The sequence below is a fragment of the Ctenopharyngodon idella genome, chromosome 3 (genome assembly GCF_019924925.1).
Source record: "Ctenopharyngodon idella isolate HZGC_01 chromosome 3, HZGC01, whole genome shotgun sequence".
Lineage (NCBI taxonomy): Eukaryota > Metazoa > Chordata > Actinopteri > Cypriniformes > Xenocyprididae > Ctenopharyngodon > Ctenopharyngodon idella.
The window spans coordinates 46,469,092-46,492,484 of NC_067222.1; the positions used below are offsets into that span (position 1 = coordinate 46,469,092).

A 23,393-nucleotide genomic window follows, 5' to 3' on the forward strand; every position below is an offset into this window, starting at 1 on the left:
CACCAGTGCACTTCAGGACATCAGCAGTGCAGTGAAACTAGAACAGTGTTAACAGACTATTTCAGAGAGTGACTGGAGCAGCATTATTCTGTGTCGTGTCATTCGTTCAGGATGCACATGAAACATGCTCAGGAAACCTTCTATAATCTATAGAAGGCCAATGCAGATCACAAAAAGCCAAAAGATCAGCGCCTGTCCTTTAGCTCCTGTGCTCTGCCTATTTACTAACAACTGCAGTGCTTATGGATTGATCAATGGAATAAATAATGTGTGTGTGTATATGAGTGTGAAGGGGGCCCATGATTATTTGATAGATTTAACTAATATTTGATCAATTTAGCTTTTTTCATGTGTAATATAATGTAAAATAACTTTTTTGGCAACCAATTGGCATATCCCATTCATCACTGTTGCCATATAATGGGTATATAATAGGTTATAGTAGAGCTTACATAATAAAATTAATGAAAAAATTGCTGATTATTACCATTCTATCACAGTTTTGAAATCACCTCTTTCACTGATTAGAGGTCAGATATCAGGGGATGTTTATTTGAACAAAGTAAGAGAGCAAGAGTGTGTGTGAATAGTGTAAGTGAAAGCGAATAGAAACCTGAAAGAAGTTGGATTGCATCTTTGTTAGTAAATCTGATTACTTTGTTGCAGCCTGAGCCACACAAATAATCAGAGAGAGTGAATTGTAATATTCTATGACGAACAGAGAGAGACAGATGAGAGGCGGGCAGGCCAGAGAAAGGAGGCTACCTTCAGCAGGTGGATATTGAACTGACAGGCCTATAAGAGGGAAGAAACTGGGATGTTAGTCGGCTAACTGAGGACTGAGAAGACAGAGCAGCTCTTTTCTCTTCAGACTGCTGTAGACGAGGAAAGGCAGGAGACAAACGTCACTAAACAGGGAGAGAGGATCAGTCAAACCAACACAGTCACAAACAAATCACTTTCAGACAAATGACACAAGCTTTAAGAAAATGGCAGTAGACAGCATGCAGAAAGAAGTTTTATCATATTTTCCAGATTTGTTTGATATTTTTTCATGATTTCTGCTCACTGTTGCTAAAGCAGTATTTGAAACAAAAGGATGGGTGATTTCTATTGGCAATTCAAATCTAGGGTCTACTACAGCAATACCCATAGTGCTTGCTTTGTCAAAACAGATTTTGTGAAATACATATTTGTTTTCCCATAAGGCATCAGCAAGAGGAGATAGTTCAAAGATGGGTACTTGGATGTTGTCACTACACTTTTTTCAATTTAGTCTTGCATATATAAAGTGTAAAGCCTCACTGCAAATCATTTCAACTATTTTGTTTGCTGTAGATCCATTGCAAGTTGGCTGCAAATAAAGGTTTTGCATAGGTAGTCCAAAAAAAAAAAAAGAAGAAAGAAACAAATAAATAAACAAAGAGAAACTTAATGATTTCCTCAGTAAGATGCAATATGTTTTAGTCAGCCTGTTTGGCTATTCTTTTGGCCGATTACCGCATTGTACCTGAATGGTTATATTCAGGTTGTAAATCAGGTTAGATTTTAGATTTTATGTTATTAAGTGAATTATTTCATGTAGTTCATGGAATAGCAGCTTGTAATTGAAGCCTAAAGCTTTATTTTTTTTATGCAGTGGTCCTAAAAGTTTTGACATTTAAGCCACATTTAATAATGCATGAATTTCACTGCATTAGATAACAATAATATTACAATGACTGGGAGAAAGTGCAACACGTAATATGGTAGAATAAGTCCCGCCTTCTACAAACCCGATTCCAAAAAAGTTGGGACACTGTACAAATTGTGAATAAAAAAGGAATGCAATAATTTACAAATCTCATAAACTTATATTTTATTCACAATAGAATATAGATAACATATCAAATGTTAAAAAAGTGAGACATTTTGAAATGTCATGCCAAATATTGGCTCATTTTGGATTTCATGAGAGCTACACATTCCAAAAAAGTTGGGACAGGTAGCAATAAGAGGCCGGAAAAGTTAAATGTACATATAAGGAACAGCTGGAGGACCAATTTGCAACTTATTAGGTCAATTGGCAACATGATTGAAAATCATGATAAAAAGAGCCTCTCAGAGTGGCAGTGTCTCTCAGAAGTCAAGATGGGCAGAGGATCACCAATTCCCCCAATGCTGCGGCGAAAAATAGTGGAGCAATATCAGAAAGGAGTTTCTCAGAGAAAAATTGCAAAGAGTTTGAAGTTATCATCATCTACAGTGCATAATATCATCCAAAGATTCAGAGAATCTGGAACAATCTCTGTACGTAAGGGTCAAGGCCGGAAAACCATACTGGATGCCCGTGATCTTCGGGCCCTTAGACGGCACTGCATCACATACAGGAATGCTACTGTAATGGAAATCACAACATGGGCTCAGGAATACTTCCAGAAAACATTGTCGGTGAACACAATCCACCATGCCATTCGCCGTTGCCGGCTAAAACTCTATAGGTCAAAAAAGAAGCCATATCTAAACATGATCCAGAAGCGCAGGCGTTTTCTCTGGGCCAAGGCTCATTTAAAATGGACTGTGGCAAAGTGGAAAACTATTCTGTGGTCAGACGAATCAAAATTTGAAGTTCTTTTTGGAAAACTGGGACGCCATGTCATCCGGACTAAAGAGGACAAGGACAACCCAAGTTGTTATCAGCGCTCAGTTCAGAAGCCTGCATCTCTGATGGTATGGGGTTGCATGAGTGCGTGTGGCATGGGCAGCTTACACATCTGGAAAGGCACCATCAATGCTGAAAGGTATATCCAAGTTCTAGAACAACATATGCTCCCATCCATTCTTTCAGGGAAGACCTTGCATTTTCCAACATGACAATGCCAGACCACATGCTGCATCAATTACAACATCATGGCTGCGTAGAAGAAGGATCCGGGTACCAAAATGGCCAGCCTGCAGTCCAGATCTTTCACCCATAGAAAACATTTGTCGCATCATAAAGAGGAAGATGCAACAAAGAAGACCTAAGACAGTTGAGCAACTAGAAGCCTGTATTAGACAAGAATGGGACAACATTCCTATTCCTAAACTTGAGCAACTTGTCTCCTCAGTCCCCAGACGTTTGCAGACTGTTATAAAAAGAAGAGGGGATGTCACACAGTGGTAAACATGGCCTTGTCTCAACTTTTTTGAGATGTGTTGATGCCATGAAATTTAAAATCAACTTATTTTTCCCTTAAAATGATACATTTTCTCAGTTTAAACATTTGATATGTCATCTATGTTGTATTCTGAATAAAATATTGAAATTTGAAACTTCCACATCATTGCATTCCTTTTTTATTCACAATTTGTACAGTGTCACAACTTTTTTGGAATCGGGTTCTGTACACTATTCCTATCAAATAAACTTGAAAATAATGATAAGCTAATCCAGTTGCGTAATATTACATTGAAATGACACCAGTTTATACTTCAGATTTAAGTTAAATTCATTGCCTTATGGTGGGGTAAGTTAAAACGCTGGCTCAATTTACCCCACAGCATTTGGCTCATTTTGCCCCATAGCTGCCATTTCAGGAAAAGCTAGCTACCTTACCAATTCAGAATAATATTTAGCTAAATGACTTGCATGGTTTTATACGTTGCTAAATCACCAATATGCATCATAAATAGTTTTAGACCTGGACAAATTTGCTTTGATGAAACAGCCATTACATCTGTTATGTTAAAATTTTACTTTGACAAGCCTTTAAAGTAAATAAGTGACTTCCACTCCTCTCATGTGCTTCTCCTTTTCACACTCTGGCAGAAATGATGGGTGGTTCTAAAATATATGGTCACATGACAATAAAATGGTATGGTTGCCAAGATACAGGGGGTGGGTCAACTTACCCACTGTCTCATCTTACCCCACTCTCCCCTACGCTCTTATGTACGTGTGTTGATCAGTGTTAAAAGTAAATAAAAGTCTAAATTAGATTGTTTAAATGATGCACTCACCTGTCGATCTCTTAACTCTTTGTACAAGTCAGGATGGGCAAGCGTCAAATGCTTGGCAAGTTACTGAGGCAACATGTGATTTATAGTAACGTTTGCAGACTGGCGTGGTAAGGTCTGTTTCACCTTTTTATCAGTTTTATAAGCGAAGTAATTTCAAATTTCATTAATCTGCTTCATCCATTTTGCTGTCACATTTGACGGTCGGTTTTGAGTTAGTTTAGGTAGCACACTGCAACCTAGCGGTGAACTTCGGTACAGCAGCGTGTCAAGTACTGAAACGTACCATTTTAAATAAAATATATACCAATATTTTCTCAGCACTGGTATACCGCACAGCCCTAGTGCATTGGCTGTTTTTTTGTCATGATTTGAGCATTTAGAAACAAAATATATACAGTAAGACATTTGTTGTCAGATTTCATTGGTGATTTCAAACATGAAATTTAATCGCAACTTTGATGAACAGGTTTGGAGAATTTGATTTGGTTTCCCCGAATTACTTTCCTTAAAGGGACTTTGGTGTGGCTAAAGTGTCCGGATACTTTTTGGGGCCACTGACTCTGAGCAGATTCTGTGCCTGTCTTGAGATGAGAAACAGAAAACTGAGAGAATCGTGATTCATCAACACTGTCAAAACCATGACGACTTCACATGCCAGGCCTGGTTTCCACGGTAACAGTAGTGCACTTGCAGTGGGGCTGTTACCCCTGATACCCAGAGAAAGAGAGAGAGGTGAAGACTGTTCCAGGTGAAAAATGAAACAAAATGTTTCAAGAAAGAGAGACATAGACACACAAAAGCAAACAGTTACAGCATTATAAAGCCAAACATTCATTGCATAATTAGTAAACACTTGACAACAGGATCTCATCGCCCGTCATGTCCCTCAGCATCCCACCAACACACCAATCACCATAGAAATGGTTGCTATGGTGACCCTGACAGTGGCTTTGGTCTTTGAGAGTCACGATCTCGTCTAAACCATATTCGTGTGTCCACAAACTGTGATTCAGCACTGTTGTTATTTGGCTTTATCATTCACTACACAATAAAGTGTGATTTAATCACTTGACTTGAGAATGAACAGCCGTGCAAGACTCCGAAACAGTGAGTCCTGAATGAGTGTGTTTGAAGAGAAACACTCAAGCTCACCTCAAACTTGTGCCGCAGCTCCAGGTTAATGTCGTTCTCCTCTGGGATGGGCACGTTGTAGTACTCACCCTCCTCCTGGTTTAACATCTTATACCTGTCAGACACCAGAGAATGTCACATACATCTGGAACATCAAAAATACCCATATACTAATACAGTCATGTGAAAAAGAAAGAACATCCTTTTTAGTTCTCTGGTTTTAAGTATCAGGACATCAAAAAATCATCTGGTCTTCAGCCCGGAACACACCAAGCCGACGCCGACGAACTAGTGGCGACGAAAGCAGACTGCGGGGTTGGCTCACGTCGGCAGCATCTGGGTCCAAAGTTGCCCTGACACACCAAACCAATGCTCGATACCCGACGGCCAAGTAGCATGTTCATTCTGCGCCTGCGTAAGAAGAAATGCCTTCCGTACCAGCAGGTGGCAGTAGCTGAACAGCCAATCAGAATGATCAGATGGCTCGACAGACCGACGAGCTCCGACGACGATTCAACATTTCGAAACGGCTGAAAAAAAGCCAACGAGGACCAACTTCAGCCAATGGTGCGGAACACACTGAGAAAACTTAGCCGGCCGACGAACAAAAACTGGTGTGTTCCGGGCTTTAAAATTAGGTAAAAACAATCTCAGATCAACAACACATGACATATCACACCGTGTGATTATTTATTTAACAAAAATAATAAAACCAAAAATGAGAATCCATGGGACAAACTAAGCACACCTTATGATTCAATATCCTAGAGCCAACTTTAGCAGCAATACCTTGAAGTGACTTTATCAGTTTCTCACATCGTTCTGGAGGAATTTTGGCCTGCTCTTTTTTTACAATGTTGCTTCAGTTTATTGAGGTTTGTGGGCATTTGTTTATATACAGCTCTCCCCACAGCTTTTCAATCTGGTTGAGGTCTGGACTTTGACTGAGCCAGTGCAACACCTTTATTATTTTCTTTTTCAGCCATTCTGTAATAGATTTGCTGTTGTTCTTGTGATCATTGTCCTGTTGCATGACCCAATTTCGACCAAGCTTTAGCTGTCGGATGAATGGCCTCACATTTGACTCTAGAATACAGAGGAGTTCATGGTCGACTCAGTGACTGTTAGGTGCCCAGGTCCTGTGGCAGCAAAACAAGCCCAAATCAGTTGGTATGAGATGTTTGTTCTGGAATGCTGGGTTTGGTTTTCGCCAAACATGGTGGTGTACATTATGGTCGAACATCTCCACTTTGGTCTCATCTGTCCAAAGGACTTTGTTCCAGAAGTCTTGTGGTTTGTTCAGATGCAACTTTGCAAACCTAAGCCATGCTGCCATGTTCTTTTTAGAGAGAAGAGGCTTTCTCCTGGAAACCCTTCCAAGCATACCATACTTGTCCCATCTTTTTCTAATTGTACTGTCTTGAACTTTATCATTTAACATGTTAACTGAGGTTTGTAGAGTCTGAGGTGTAGTTCTTGGGTGTTTCGCGATTTCTCTGAGCATTGACTTTGCTGAGATGTCCACTCCTGGGAAGACTGGCAACTGTCTTGAATGTTTTCCACTTGTGAATAATCTTCCTCACTGTAGAATGATGGACTTCAAATGTATAACCCTTCTCAGATTGATGGCAGCAACAATTGCTTCTCTAAGATCATTGCTGATGTCTTTCCTCCTTGGCATTGTGTTAACACACACCTGAAGTCTCCAAACCAGCTCCAAACCAACTGCCAAAACTTCTGCTTTTATAGAGATGATCACACTTGCTGATTATCAATTAATCAAGGGCATTTGATTAGCAGTGCCTTACTGCTACTTACCCTCTTAATTCCAATGGAAGCAATAGGGGTGTACTTAGTTTTTCACACATGGTTTCTCCATTTTGGCCTAGTTTTTGTTAAATAAACCATTACACGGTGTAATATGTCATGTTTTGGTTTTTATCTGAGGTTGTATTTACTTAATTTTAAGACCTGCTAAAGACCAGATGATTTTCTGATACGTAAAGCTATTGAATTCAATAGGGTGTGCTTTCTTTTTCACACGGCTGTATTACCATGGTACAATCTAAAAAAGTATGGTATACTGTAGTAGTAGCATACCGTGGTATTACCATGGCACTGTTTTAGTCAAGTCACCTTTATTTTATATTGCGCTTTATACAACACAAATTGTTTCAAAGCAGCTTCACAGTGATAAACAGGGAAATTGTGTAAACATCATCAAATATGAGTCCAATTCAAATTCTGCTCTGAAAGGACCAGTGTTGAATCAATTCAGTTCAAAAACAGTGTAGATTTTGCACAGTTTGAATCAGCTGTAAAGCAGCTCTGCAGAAAACAGTGATGTCATCATCCAGATCAATTCAGTTCAAGTTTGGTTTTCATCCAAATGTCAAATCGATAATATTATTGAATATTAAGTGTCATTTAAAGCCCAACAGAAAGGCGACAGTAGCAAGAACTCAATCAGGGGACAGAAATGGAGAAAAAACCTTGGAGAAAAAATCTCTTTACAGAAGATATATGCCTTTATTTACAGCATGGCTGTAAAAACAACTCTGCAAGGCATAAACAAACCAATATGCATTAAAATGCTTGACTGCTGCCCCTGAATGAATGACCAAATCACTGTACACTGTCATCTGTTGTTTTATGACTTTAGTAACAGAGACCGAACTTCCTGTTGTCATAAACATGACATCATAAAGCTGAGGCAGCGGATCTGGTCTCTGTCTGTCTATGACAGGGGGTGTGTGTGTGTGTGTGTGTCTATGTGTTTGTCTATGTGTGTCTGTGTGTGTGTTTGTGTCCCTGTGAACTTTCTCTCACATACATTTGTTTGTTGTGAAGGGTTTCTCAGTGATTTTCAATGATTTTCTTACTCAGGATTTTTGTCCATTTTCTTATTAGAAATACCCAAACATTCTTAAGCAAAATTACTTAAGATATTGAGTGTTTCTGAAAAAAAAATAAAACATAAAAATTAAGCATGTTTATGCTTAAAACAAGTAGAAATATATCTGGCAGTGTGGTAAGAAAAATAAACCTAATTCAAGTATAATAGAGACACAGGAAACAGGAAATGATGTGGAGAGGGTGGTGTGGTGGATGGCTATATCGTGACTCTTCCTCTGTAAACATGGGAGATTTATTTGGAGTCCTAGCAAAGATCATTTTTCTTACCCCATTAATAGATGTTCTTTCTTGTTTTAAACATAAACTCACTTAATTTTGGTAAACCTTTCAGAAAACAAGACATAATATCTTAAGTTATTTTGCTTCAGAATGTTTAGTTTGTTGTGTTTATGGTGTCAGTGTATTTGACTCACCAGCCGCATACAGGAGCTTTGATAAGCTCCGACACACCAAAGGACATGGAGCCCATGAAGTCATTACGGGTGGTTCTGTCCCAATCCCACACCTCCACGGACAGACGCCGCTCTTTATCCGACGCCTTTAACTTACTGCACAAACACACACATATTAACCTGAGAAAACACATCTACAGTGTGTGTGTGTGTGTGTGATTACTGCTGACAGACTCACAACATGAAGGACTCGTTCCAAGTGGGGTTGAGCGAGGAGCGGATAGTTCGGGTCTTCTGTTTAGTCTCATTCTTGGGATCTGGGATGAGTTTGAGCTTCACATATGGGTCTGAGAGCCCATTGGGGTCCATAGGAATCAGATTTCTGGCCTCACCAACTGATTAATAAGAAAGGAATCAAAGTTTGAATTGTTTGAAGTGTTGACATGGAATGTTAAAAGTACAATTATTAGTTATTATTGAAACTATGCACCACTTTCATAAAAAAAAAAGTAATAAAAACAAATGTACGGTGTAAATAGTGTATGTTATCAAAAACAAACAAACAAACAAAAAAAAAAACTCTACTAATACTTCAATGGGAGTTAGTTGACATGTAGGTGCAAATGGAAGAAACTTGTAACGTGTAAGAGGTCGCACTGGTGCCACCACCACTTTAGCCATCTGATAAGAGCTGCCATCTCCCAGGCTGATCTCGATCATGCAACGTTTCACAGCGCCGGGAGATCCACTAAGAAAGTGTTTGAATTTGCCGCATTATTAATAGCATCGCAGCATCTATTGAGAAGCATTCAAATTCAGCGCAGAATACTGTTATAAACCATAGATATCAGATAAAACAGCGCTGACGTAGAAACCAAGAGAAACACTGTGCCATGAACAAGTTATAGAAGGCTTTTCATTCCACAAATCACCAACATTCACCATGGATTTAATGTAGTAATGCTAACTGTAACCATGGTATTGTGGCAGAAATAGTAAAATGTTTTTACATTATTCATCTCAGGGTTCGTACAACTTTTATTTTAATAAAAGACATGAAATTACCACTATAACCAGTAGAGGGCAGCAGAGGAGCACTTATTGACTTAATAAATGGAAAAAGTAGGAAGTCTCAGAAAACAGACAAAAACTTCTCTTCAAATTGACTGAATTACAGCAAGTAAAGAGCCCTCCTTTTATAATCACTGAAACAGTTCAGTATGATACTATAGAAGAATAATGGTACATTTAATAAGAGTAGAATATTTACATTTGTCCCTATAAAAATTAGTTTTTTGCACATTAATAATAATGTGTGTGTGTGTGTGTGTGTGTGTGTGTGTGTGTGTGTGTGTGTGTGTGTAGACTGTGCTAAAGTAAATGTCAGCCTTCAGTTAAATTTTGGGACAGTGTATGCAGGTTTTGAGGAATATGTGGACACAAGAACAGCTGGATATTCCTGGATATATTTTGGATATATCTGAATATATCCACAGCTGGATATATTTTTGTGTTTTTTGAGAACTCTCTATAGACATAATGAGTTTAATACTGTACAAACTGTATATTCTCTCCCCTACCCCTAAACCTAAACATCACCAACTTTCTGCACTTTTACATAAAACAAACAAACAAACAAACAAACAAAAGCACTTGATATGATTTAAAAGCTGTTTTTCTCATGGGGACCAAAAAGGTCAAAGATTTTAGAAATTGACACCTTTGTGGGGATATTTTGTCCTCATAACGTAGTGTTTACCAGGCACACACACACACACACACACACACACACACACACACACCCATCAGCACAACAGGAACAGCGGGGTTATTTTGATGTCATGTCATGTTTGGCCGCAGCACCACAGACAAACAGTGCATTTGATACAGTCAGACAGCAGCAGGGATTCTTTACACATGACACAGACAAATTATAGAAAAGGATCATTCTAAACACATCTTGCATTTGATTTATTTAAGAGATTACAGTTACCAACTAAAACATTCAATGGAGAGCGGGGCTAGTTTTCACACATTTTATTGCAGTGAATATTTTAAACAAGTTTTTATAAATATATTAGCAAATGTTCTGCTAAATGATTCACTCGCTTCAACTGACACTGTCAAAAAATAAAAAAATAAGTAAAAATATAACACAAAAATTACAAACCTCTTTAAAAATGGACACACTGCACTGAACGGCCAAAAGGGGGAGACATGTCTCTTTCTGTCTTTCTCACAGAAACAGGCAAGCAACTTAAACAGAGCTGACTTTTTTTCAAATCTGAGTGTGTTCAAATCACCGCTCGAGTCTCTTAAGAAGCTATAATGCAAAGAAAACTCACACAGGTCTGACAGTGAAAGTGATAGTGGCCATTAATTTGACTCTTCACTTCGCCTACACTTGGTAGCTGACAAAGAGATGTCAACAAAAATCAAGCTTTTTCAGCGGCTGTTGCTTAGATACAACATCTATGAGGAGCGCCACACTCATCCGTTCGCTTTCTCTTGCTCTTCTTAGGGAATTTTTACATGGAATAAGCTCCATTGCTTATAATTCCATCTGAATATGTTCATGTGACTTTGACATAGTCTTCTGGAAATTATATTTATACCAAAAGTTATCCAGAAAAAAAGAACATGCTGTACATGTCATGTACACAGCCTGATTATGAAAACAGCACAATTAATTAATCATGCAAAACAACTGCATTTAATGTATTAAATTGTGTTTTATACTGTAAAGTTAAACCCTTTAGTATGTAATCTTACTCTGTTGCTCCTAAATGTAAGCACTCCTAAATGATTCTTCAAATCCTGTGGCTTGTCGAGGAGAGGTGTGCTGTCACTTTAATGTGGCATGACAGTTTGCAGTAGCTCCTCAGTTCAAGCAGCACACGAACCAATCATCTCCACCTCTTTACTAACAGTTATAGCACAAAATAAACATGAATGAACATCAGAAGGTATGTAGAAAAATATAGAATGACATACTGAAATGTATCATGTCTTGTGTAATCAATCAATCAGTGTTTCAACCACAGAAAGACGTCAATAAAACAGCTTGTAAAGAATATCATGTAATGTAAAGAATATCATGCAAGATTGTTTGCTTTATCAAGCAAACAATCTTACAGTTTTCATCTGACAGACAGGAAAACATCCATCTAGCAAACATCTGACAATGTTATAGCAACCACGGAAATTACATACATACTGTAGCGACACACAAACACTCATAGCGTTTTAGCAACCACTAGGGTTGGGTGTTGACAGATTTCATGAATCAATTAGTTTAGATATATATCAGGTACAGTTTACAATAAGGTTCCATTTGTTAACATTAGTTAAGTACATTAGTTAACATGAACTAACAAAGAAAAATACTTCTAAAGCATTGATTAATCATGTTAATTTAAAAAAGATATAATATATACTGTAACTAATGTATTGCTCATTGTTAATGTTAGTTAATGTTGCGTTAACTATTGTGATCTTATTGTAAAGTGTTACTGAGTTATTTTTTTCCAGTTATCTAATGCGCTATGTACTAAATGGCTTTCCGGAGCTGTAACATTACATGATATTCTTTACAAGCTGTTTTATTGACGTCTTTCTGTGGTTGAAACACTGATTGATCGATTACACAAGACATGACACATTTCAGTATGTCATTCTATATTTTTCTACATACCTTCTGATGTTCATTCATGTTTATTTTGTGCTATAACTGTTAGTAAAGAGGTGGAGATGATTGGTTCGTGTGCTGCTTGAACTGAGGAGCTACTGCAAACTGTCATGCCACATTAAAGAGTGACAAAATTGCATTTATTGTTTGAATTTTTTGATAAAATTGACAAAATATGAAAGCTGGGACTTGGTTTCATCTCAAACGTAAGCGCAAAGCTTATTGCAATTACTGGATGGGAGGTACGCTACAAACAATGTTCAGCGAAGATTTGTTCACACATCAACAGAAAACAGTATAGACTAAATTATTGAAAAATGAATACCGGTTCATCAAAATGAATACTGTTTAAAATCTAAAACTACACCCTACATTGCGGCGGCACATTTTGCACAACCTTAGTGATGAAGTCATTTAACTCTTTCCTCTTACAGCCATTTATCTAGTGAGTATAATTGAGGTCTGATGAAGGCCAGATTAGTATTTTGCATCAGGTCATTAAGAACGTTTGGATAAAAGATGCAGCTGATAAAACGTTCAGAGATTTTCTGATTACTATGTTACTATTACATTACTATCAATGTTTTACCACATTGCCCACATTATGTCATCATAAACTTCAGTAAATCATATCTTACTGATCTTGATGGATGGCAGCATGAATTCCTGATGTAATCTTCAAAGGCTATTTTTACATGTGGTTTTCCATGGATGTTCAAATCGCACAAATAGCCTGAGAAATTCAGATGTGCTGTTATATAACCGCCAAATGTCCAGTGCACTGCATGCTGGGTAATCTGATAATGCAGTCAAATGAGCTTGGTTCTTCCCATTGTTTATCCACAAAACACGAAGGGTCAGCCAAGATTCCTCCGTCTGACTTCAGCCCAGAATAAACAAACTCACATACAATAACAGCAATAAATCTCAATCAAAACACTCAATCACATTCATCTACTCTGTCCATTGGGAGTCTGTACAAGATCCTTAACATGGAAGAAAATTCCTCAGAAAGCTTCAGTATGGGTGATTTTCTTGGTCAGTCATATACATTAAATTACACATATAACACATGTACAAGACATGACACTGAAGACACTTTTGATGCATACAGAGCCAACAATACCCATAACTTTATCCTCCAGTTTGATCTAATGCCTGGCAGCAAGAACAAAATGAGTCACATATAAAACCACACAAAAGTATGAAGTGAATCCCAACTGGCAGCCAAATATCACCCACAGTCATCGCTTTAAATAATAACCAAGACATTCCATCCTCCGTGTGGACTTTGGGCAGTGACGACTCTTAACTGTTACACAGTTTTCAGAATCCAGAGAGACAGACGCTGATGAGACTGAGCCGCACCTCAGGCAGGACCCACAGTAGGACTTACAACAACACTTGAGCCCTCCGTTACAAATGGGATCCATGAGGGAATTGCTGATAGGGACCACCAACGCGTTTAGCTGAGCCAACGCCTGGGGGGGGTTATATAACAAAACCCTCAAAGAAGACAAACAGACTCCAGAAGTTCAGACCTACAGAGAGCATTCAGATGCAGTGTTTCCAGGTCTCATATGGAAACAGCCAACTTTGAAACAGAGATTCAGACCAGGAGCAAAGTGTGACTAATATGAGAAATACACTCCTGCCAAGAAGGAACCTTTAAAAATGTTTATTATATATTCACTTTCAAAAGAGAGCAGAGTTAATCATCTACTGTAGCAGAAAATGTTCAACTGCAGTGGTTTTAAAGGTTTAGTTAACACAAAAATGAAAATTATCCCATAATTTACTCACCCTCAAGTCATCCTAGGTGTATATGACTGTCTTCTTTTGAAGGCCAAAAAAATGCACCCATCCATCATAAAAATAACCCATATGGCTCCAGTGAGTTAATGAAGGCCTTCTGAAGCGAAGTGATGGGTTTTTGTAAGAAAAATATCCATATTTAAAACTTTATTGACTATAATAAATTGCAGAACGCCGTATGCATCGATTTGCAGAGAAAAAGTGACCTCTGACCCGACGCATGATGCGATGACGAACGCAGAAGTGCAGAGGATAGAGCAAAACAAAACACCACAAATTAGAAGTCTAAAACGAGAAATTATAAAGAGAAATGTTGGAGGATTTCGAAATGAGAGAAGAGGAGCTTGAGTTTGTCGCACAGTTTGTTTGAACCACGAGAAGCGTCTAAGCTTACGATACTCCTACATCCTGCGTCATACATTGCTTCAGGGGATTACTTATTTGACGCAAGTCGACTTGCGCAGTATGTGTACGGTAATCTAGCGGAAGCTAGATATTTTAGTTTTAAATATGGATATTTTTCTTACAAAAACCCATCCTTTCACTTCAGAAGGCCTTTATTAACCCCCTGGAGCAGTATGGATTACTTTTATGATGGATGGATGCATTTTTTTGGGCTTCAAAATTGCGCCCCCCATTCACTACCAATATAAAGCTTGGAAGAACCAGGATATTTCTCAAATATATCTCTGATTGTGTTCGTCTGAAAAAAAGATATACATATACATCTACAATGGCTTGAGGGTGAGTAAATTATGGGATCATTTTCATTTATGGGTGAACTGTCCCTTTAAATATGTAATTTTTCTGAATTTAGGGTCCACACACTTTTCAGTCAATTAATTTCCATGACTTTTATAAGACCTTTACAAATAATTTAGATGACTTGCTAAAAATTCATTTAGACATACTGTGTGTCAGTAAGATTTTTTTTATGTTTTTGAAAGAAGTCTCTTATTGTGAAATATTATTTAAAATATCTGTTTTCTATTTCAATACATTTTAAAATGTAATTTATTCCTGTGATGGCAAAGCTGAATGTTGAATGTTGAAAACGGTTGTGCTCCTTCATATTTTTGTGGAAACTGTGATACATTTCAGAATTCTTAGATGAATAGAAAGAACAAATAGAAAATAGAAATGCTTTGTAACATTGTAAATGTCTTATTTATCAATTTAATGTGTACTTGCTAAATAAAAGTATTAAATAAAAAAATCCCACTGACCCCAAACTTTTAAACAGTGTATGTTCACTACAGAAAATGATTATTATTTTCCATGACTTTTCTAGGTCTGGAAAACACAACTTAAAAGTTCCCATATATTTATATTTATATGTAAGAGCAGCAGATCACATACCATTGGTCAGTCAGCTTTCTTTGCTGGCAGCAGAAAAAAACATAAGAAAAAACATTCACCAGTCACAGTTCCAGTGAAACGCAGTATCTACAGTATAAGAACAGTAAAACGATCACCAATATGACACCGGTAAGACACCTCCACAGACGACACTGTGTCAGTCCTGCTGTATTGATCGAGAGTTTGAGACACTATACAGGCAGAAAGTTGTCAGTCCCATGGGAAATTCACCTCTTTGTCAGACGCCCTGGGACTCTGATACCTCTGATTTACAGCAGGTATCTGGTGCTCCACATCACAAGCAAGAGGAGAATGACCTGCTGACAAAATCAACATGAATTCCCATGCTGCTCCAGACTGGTTTAGTGCTAGTACCAGAATAGTCTTGCTGTTCATCACAACACAACAACAACAACAACAACAACAAAACAAAACAACAAACAAGCAAAGAAAAACAAACAAAAATCCATCTGATGAAGTTGGTGTTCTTAATATCTAATAATAAGAGTGTGTCGCTATCAAAAACCTGTTCAAATGATGATCAACATTCAACAAGCAGGCTAATATTCAGCACTGAAAAGCATGACTAAGGAGATGATGAATAATGTCTTAATGACTACAGTGCAAATGGGGATGATGGATTGGCTCATTTGTGCACACCCAAGATCATAAAACTACTTTCCCACCAACCATGTGGACAGAACTGTGAAATCCAGTGGACTCAGGTCTGCACCAAAAGCATCCTGTGAACGCATCTTAGAGGAAAAAGAGGAAACCCAGCCTGCCTGAGGGTTGTTTGTATATTTGTTCTGTGTGTATTTGTTGTGTGCAGTACATGAGCACATGGAGGCTGCTGTGTTCTTGGCTGGACAAATTGAATCAAGTTCACATTGGAGCAGTGAACTCACAAACCCTATGAAGAACCCAATCATATTCCTCACAGCTACGTGCAGATGACTTCTCCAGACGTGATCCGAGCTAAGCGATCGTTAGATTCAATCACCATTGGCAGCGCGATTTATTGTAATGCTTTTTTTCTCAGTAGAACAAAAGTGGCAGACATGTTACTTACTTGATCAGATGACACTTTCCGGTGAAAATTCTTATTTTGGTCATACTTCCAAGACTACAATCTGTGATACCGAAGTACAGTATCCACTCTGGTGTGGCGACTGACAGCAAACATTAGATTCACCCGCGCTGAGGAGCCGTGCCGATGCACAACCCACGTAAAGATGAAAATTCTGCAAATAACTGCAATTGCAGGTTTCAAACAGAGATGACGACAAAGAGGCAAAACTTACGGACTGCACCTTTAAATAATAATGTGGAAAATTAAGTTACTTAAATTTCAGCATATTTGAGTACATATTTGTGTACATCTATTTTTTCTACAGTTAAACTGAATTAATCTATATGTCACAGTTATGTTCTGTTGGCTCTTATTTTGACATTCTGTTCCGTTGTAGCTAGTTCCTGTTTCCCTACTCTGTTTAGTTTTGGTTTCTTTGGTTTCTGATTGTATGTCCTTGTTTGTTTCTATGGCTTCTTATGATTTGCACCTGTGTCTCGTTTAGTTCTCAGTGTTACCTTACAAACTACCCTGATCGCTTACTCTGTGTGTTCTACAATACTAGCCTTAATGAGCGATCCAAGGCACGCCTGCCCAGAGATGGTCCTCGAGGGTCATTTGCCCAGTATGTGGAGTGGGTGCTCCTTAATTGTGGATCCCACTTCAGCATCTGCGAGGCAGAGGAGGAGGATCCCGTCAGACCCACGCACGCCATGGACCCAGCACTAGAGCCCACTACCGCTATGAAACCAGAGTCAGCCACCACATCCATCCCAGAGCCAGAGCCGACCACCATGTCTGTCCCGGAGTCAGAGCCTGCCACAAGGACCTTCCCGGAGCTCGCATACGCTGCCAAGTCCATCCCGGAGAGGACCATTGACTGATAGATCTGTGGTCCATGAATCCAGATCCCACCCTCAAACTCACTCCTTTGTTGTTTAGATGTTCCACTTAAGTTCTTTCATTGTTCCCGTCCTCTCCGCTGGCTCCGTCCAGTCCCCTGGATCCGCCATCTCCTCTGGTCCATCAGCCCTCTGGCTTCACCAGGCTCCCTTGTCCCTCCGGCTCCGCTTTGGTCCCTTGTCACTCTGGTTTGGCCACAGACTTCCTGCCCTTCCGCCACAGCCCTACACCCCTTCTTCTTCACTAGGCTCCTTCTTCCCTCCTGCTCCACCTTGATCCTCCCTCCGGCATCCTTGGTTTCTGATTATGCCCTTGTTTGTTTCTACGGTTACTTATAATTTGCACCTGTGTCTTGTTTAGTTTTCAGTGCATATGTATTCCCTGTTTAGTTCAGTCCTCTGTCAGTTATATCAGTGTCATTGTTGTTAGTATGGTTTGTGTTTGTATTTTCCTGTGCATTTCTAATTGTGGATTAAAGTCTATTGATAGCATTCCTGAGTCATTTGTGTTTGGTTCGCACCTTAAACATTACACTGTAAAATCGGCATAGTTCACCAAAAACATAAAATTCTGTCATCAATTACTCACCTTTATTTGTTTTCAAACCCATAAGATTTTCGTTCATCTTTGGACCACAAATGAAGATATTTTTAATCAAACCTGAGAGATTTCTGTCCCTCCATTGAAAGTAGGAAGATGCCTTTATGACCTTTTTGGAGCTTGAAAGTTTTGATTACCTAGAGCTTTAGAAATCTCCCAGGTATCAATAAAATGTCTTCATTTGTGTTCTGAAGATGAACAAAAGTTTTATGGTTTTGGAGCAACATGAAGGTGAGTAAAAGATTACAGAATTTTCATTTTTGGGTGAACTAACCTTTAAGGGCCAGAGCGGATGAAAAACTACAAAAAATAATGAAATACAATACAAAAAAAAATGTTTTATTGCGGCGAAAGAAACCTTGACTAACATCATAACAAAATGCAACAGTGTAGAATATGGCTCTTTCTCTTGATATCAATAACTGTAAAATTTCCTGAACAGGAATCATGATGACTTAAGCGCCAATAATCAGCAGACCAGTGTGCAGCCCCTGCTTGACTTCAGCATGTCTGTGTGTAAGGGCAGAGATAAGCAGAGATGATATTCACGCAGCAGGGAAGAGATGCCAGCTCACAGGAATGTGTTCAATGGAGCAAGAGTTTCTGAGTGGCCACAGGCTGACATACATGTCCCTCCCCCCACATAAAGCCCCATCATCACAACAGCTGGGCATCAGGCCAGTCATCTGGCACTTAAGCCCCCTCATACCTGCTGCCCGCCTGTGTCCTGCTGTGACCCAGAGCCCTCCACACACACATACACACGCTCAATCTCTAAACCCACTCAACCCTCAACACATGACCTGCCATGATAGCTTAATGCTAACTGGCATTTTGTGGAAAAACAGCATCAAAGCATTATGAAATCCAAGTAATAAGACTAATGTGATTTTGCAAGGATCACGCAAACAGATAAAAATAGCAACATATTATGTGAAATATAGAAAAATTAAAATGACAAGAACTACTCGAATAAATATCATTTTGTGATGCTACTAAACCCTATACAGCAGTGGTATCAAACTCAGCTCAGTGTCCTGCCGAGTTTAGCTCCAAAACACCTGCCTGGAAGTTTCTAGCAATCCAGAGAACCTTGATTAGCTGGTTCAGATGTGTTTAATTAGTGATGGAGCTGAACTCTGCAGGGCATTGGCCCTCCAGGAGCTGAGTTTGACACCCCTGCTATAAAGCTTACTGTATCATTTTTGATGATCTAATGATCAACATGATCAAAACGTTGCTGAAAAACATGAACACAATCTACTCCATGCCTTCTGTCGTCTGATTGATACTTTTTTTTTTAGCAAGTAAAAGGTCATAAGGTCAAAAAAAAGGTCAAAAGGTTGATCATAAAACTAATCATTTAAATATCATCTTACATTATATGACTATATATATGACTAAATAAAACTTTTCAAGATGACGCAAGACCATGTTTTTCAATCCTTAACAATAATTGCTATTCTGGGATATTCCCATTGCATGTGGGGTGCTGACCTGTGACGTGGAGTCTGTCTCCGCTGACGTCGATCTTGAGGAAGATTCTTCCTCTGCGCTCGGTGTGGTCGGTCCCGCACAGACTTGGCACGTTCATCACACACTGCTTATGAACGTTCATGTCACAGGCTGAGAACAAGAGAGAGAAACATCTGTAAACTTGTTTCAGGATTAAAGGGATAAAAATTGTGTTCTGGGGGTAAAAATCATGTTTTGAGGGGTAAAAATCGTGTCCCGAGGGGTAAAATCATGTTCTGGGGGGTAAAAATCGTGTTTCAGGGTTAAAATCGTGCTCTGAGGGGTAAAATTGTGTTCTGAGGGGTAAAATCATTTTCCGGGGGTACAAATCATGTTCTGAGTGGTAAAAATCGTGTTCTGGGGGTAAAAATTGTGCTCCGAGGGATAAAAATTGTGTTCTGGGGGTAAAAATCATGTTTTGAGGGGTAAAAATCGCGTTCTGGGGGTAAAAATTGTGCTCCGAGGTATAAAAATAGTGTTCCGGGGGTAAAAATCATGTTTTGAGGGGTAAAAATCGTGTTCTGAGGGGTAAAATTATTTTCTGGGGGGTAAAAATCGTGTTCCAGGGGTAAAATCGTGCTCTGAGGTGCTCTAAAAATTGTGCTCTAAAAATCGTGTTCCGAGGGGTAAAAATGGGGGTAAATTCAACCTGTGGACTAAAAAAACAACCCAAGGCAACAGTGTAAAAGTAGCTTAGTCCTGTATTCCCATATGTGCATTCCCAGCATCCTTGCGTGATTCACAGTCACTTTCAATTTGTAGGATCCAAGCTATAGAACTCTAACCTGATTCAGAGCTGTTACTGTCATGTAAAGATCAATAAAGATAAGGAATTTTTTTTTAACTTTTTTTTTAAGATTATGAAGACAAACTTTTTTCTTTTTAAATGATATCTAATGATGAAACGCTACCATAAGACATTAAAGGTGAAGACTATCAAGTTGTGCACAAACAGCAAACCTTTTGGAAAAGTGTAGCAGAAGGGTTTCTGGCAGAGAAAGTGTGTGTGACCCATGCTGAGGCTGTTGTTGATATGTGGAAACAGAAATTCGCTGTGGTGTGTCGTCTCAGAGCGGTGTGGATGAGCAGATTGCATAAATGTAATTAGAAACATGCTGCTATTCCCACATAAATCTCACTTAAATACGTTTATATTGAAATTTGTGAAAGCATTCCCATGAGAGCCAGAGCACTCGAGAGGAACTGGAATGTTCTGGTTGAAATGAAGGAGGCATCTCTAGATCTACAGATCTAACCACATTTGACTTCATTATGGACAAGAAAAGCAGAAACAGATGAATTTTGTAGGCCTGGGGCAGGAGCTGCCCTTTCACACTGATCTGAGGCCAGTTCTTTTTTTAAATTACAGGTTTCATCTAGATTTGGTTAAGAGAAGATGGTCTTGCGTGAGTGCAAATGGGCCACCCTGGGCATGATGGGAGGTTGTTACTCACTGTCACATTTCATCCCCTGGTGGATGAGGCCGTACAGCAGCGATCCGCAATGGTCGCAGAAGGTGGGACTGCCGTAGCTGTGAATCTTAAACTTGTGCTTGCTTCTGGGATCCTGCAGAAACATGAAAAAGAGAGGAATCACTTACAACTGCACTACTATAGATGCTGCAGGGATGATGTATGTTTGCAGGCCAAAACTTTTTTGGGGGGGTTAAATGCTTTAACCCTTACACTGTGTTGAAAAGGCCTTTGACCAGCCTTTTAAAAACTGCTTGTAAATCGCTAGTTATGCTATATTATCACCGAATATTGGATTCAATCTTTTTGTCAACTTGTTTTCTTCGATTAGGACAAGTTTTTTATTTCTTTTTGGAACTGATTGATCGTAGGCCTTATTGATCTGAGGATAAAGTTCATCTCTGTGAAAAAGAAAGCTTGTAATACTCAAAATAGTTTGTTTGTGTACATGAACACGTGCGTGTGTGTGTGTATACATAGGGTATAACTACTTCCAAAATTTTTTGGGATAATATTTGTACTTTTTTGGGAAGTAGTTATACCCTGTGCGAGCAGAGTCAGTAAGGTTTAGTACAATGCGATAACATTAACTAACATTTTCAGGAAAAAGAACATCCTCTCAAGGTCAAAATGACCCGAACACAACAGAAGGGTTAAATAAGGTCTGTTGGAAGCTTCACCTGCTTCTTCTGCTGATTGTATTTAGGCTTTAAAATTCATAAAAATCGTGTTCTTTTTTGCAAAAATTATTATGATGAATAAAACGTGTAAGAATCTTATACTTGTTTGGTTACAGAGCTCATAATCCAAAAGCCAATGGAAAATCCATTTTGGATGCTGAATTACGGGTTGACCTACAAAAATATGTCATCACTGCAGCACTTAATGGCAATGCCTGAGTGAAACTGTCAAATCCAATCTGACTGACTGACTGACTTTAAGCAACTTCCAGGAGTCAATGTGGCTTTTCAGTCCACCAAGAAACAAAGATTTATTGACAAGCAGTGTTGGGGAAAGTTACTTTTAAAATTAATGTATAATAGTGCGTTACTCCATAAAAAAAGTAACTAATTCCGTTAATTAGCTACTTTTTATGGAAAGTAACGCTTTACATTACTTTCGTGTTACTTTTTCTAACCTGGGCTGGGCTGCTTGTATGTTTTTTAAATGAAGGTCAGCAGCAAAGACATTGATTAATAAAATGAGATTAAAGAGATTAAATACATAAAGTACATTAACATAATTATTGCAGGTTTGCATAATATTTGGAGTTTGCATTTTACTGTTTTTAATCATTTTGAGGAAAACTGAATCTGTTTTTGTGCAAGTGAGATGAGTAAATGCCTGTTGTTATTGTAGAACTACAATAACCATCATGTTTACACAATACCTCTGCACTTGCTTAACATGGAGACAGGAGAGATCTAGTCTATAAATGGGAAAACAAAGTAACTCGTGTTATTTATTTGAAAAAGTAACTTTTGTTGTAAATTTAAAAGAAATGCATTACTTTATTCGCTACTTGAGAAAAGTAATCTGATTACATACAGTTGAGCTCAAACGTTTACATACCCCTTGCAGAATCTGCAAAAATGTTAATCATATTAACAAAATAAGAAGGATCATGAAAATCGTATGTTATTTTTTATTTAGTACTGTCCTTAATAAACTATTTCACATAACAGTTGTTTACATAAAGTCCACAAGACAAAAAAATAGCAGAATTTATAAAAATGACCACATTCAAAAGTTTACATACCCTTGATTCTTAATACTGTGTGTCATTACCTGGACGATCCATGACTGTTTTTTTGTTTTGTGATGGTTGTTGATAAGTCCTTGTTTGTGCTGAGCAGTTAAACTGAGCTCTGTTCTTCAGAAAAATTCAGCAGTGACTATATGATTTTGAGATCCGTCTTTTCACACTGAGGACAACTGAGGGACTCAGACAAAACTATTACAAAAGCTGCAAACATTCACTGATGCTCCAGAAGGAAACATGACGCGTTAAGAGTCAGGGGTGAAAACTTTTGAACAAGAAGTTGATATGCAAGTTTTTTTTTTTATTTTGTTTAAAGAACATATTTTTTCATTTAGTTCTGCCCTTTGGAAGCTACAAAAGATACATGTTTCCCACAAGACAAAAAAAGTACAATTTATTCTGTTCATCTAATTCAAAAAGTTTACATCCCCGACTCTTAATGCGTCGTGTTTCCTTCTGGAGCATCAGTGAATGTTTGAACCTTGTTTAATACTTGTGTTTGAGTCCCTCAGTTTTCCTCAGTGTGAAAAGATGGATCTCAGAATCATATAGTCACTGCTGAAAAGGGTTCAAATATGCAAAAGATGCTGGAAAACTGAAGAATCTGCAGGACCTGGAGGATTTTTCTGAAGAACAGAGCTCAGTTTAACTGCTCAGAACAAACAAGGGACTCATGAACAACCATCACAAAACAAAAAAACAGTCGTGGATTATCCAGGTAACCACACAATATTAAGAATCAAGGGTATGTAAACTTTTGAACAAGGTCATTTTTATAAATTTAGCA

The 23,393-nt window shown here is 38.4% G+C and overlaps 1 protein-coding gene across 2 annotated transcripts in view; it reads right to left on the reverse strand.

Annotated features, from left to right (window-relative positions):
* The window catches only part of prkcab (protein kinase C, alpha, b), a 186,318-nt gene that overhangs the window by 38,503 nt on the left and 124,422 nt on the right, over window positions 1-23,393 (reverse strand). Inside the window, exons 4-9 of one of the 2 annotated variants that reach the window (XM_051887145.1) lie at window positions 20,827-20,938; window positions 19,355-19,483; window positions 8,659-8,815; window positions 8,442-8,576; window positions 5,134-5,227; window positions 766-795 (exon numbers count right to left, since the gene is read on the reverse strand). In XM_051887145.1, the coding sequence (XP_051743105.1) occupies window positions 766-795; window positions 5,134-5,227; window positions 8,442-8,576; window positions 8,659-8,815; window positions 19,355-19,483; window positions 20,827-20,938 (657 nt within the window). The remainder of the gene's footprint in view (window positions 1-765; window positions 796-5,133; window positions 5,228-8,441; window positions 8,577-8,658; window positions 8,816-19,354; window positions 19,484-20,826; window positions 20,939-23,393) is intronic. The other variant, XM_051887146.1, reaches the window with a different exon arrangement.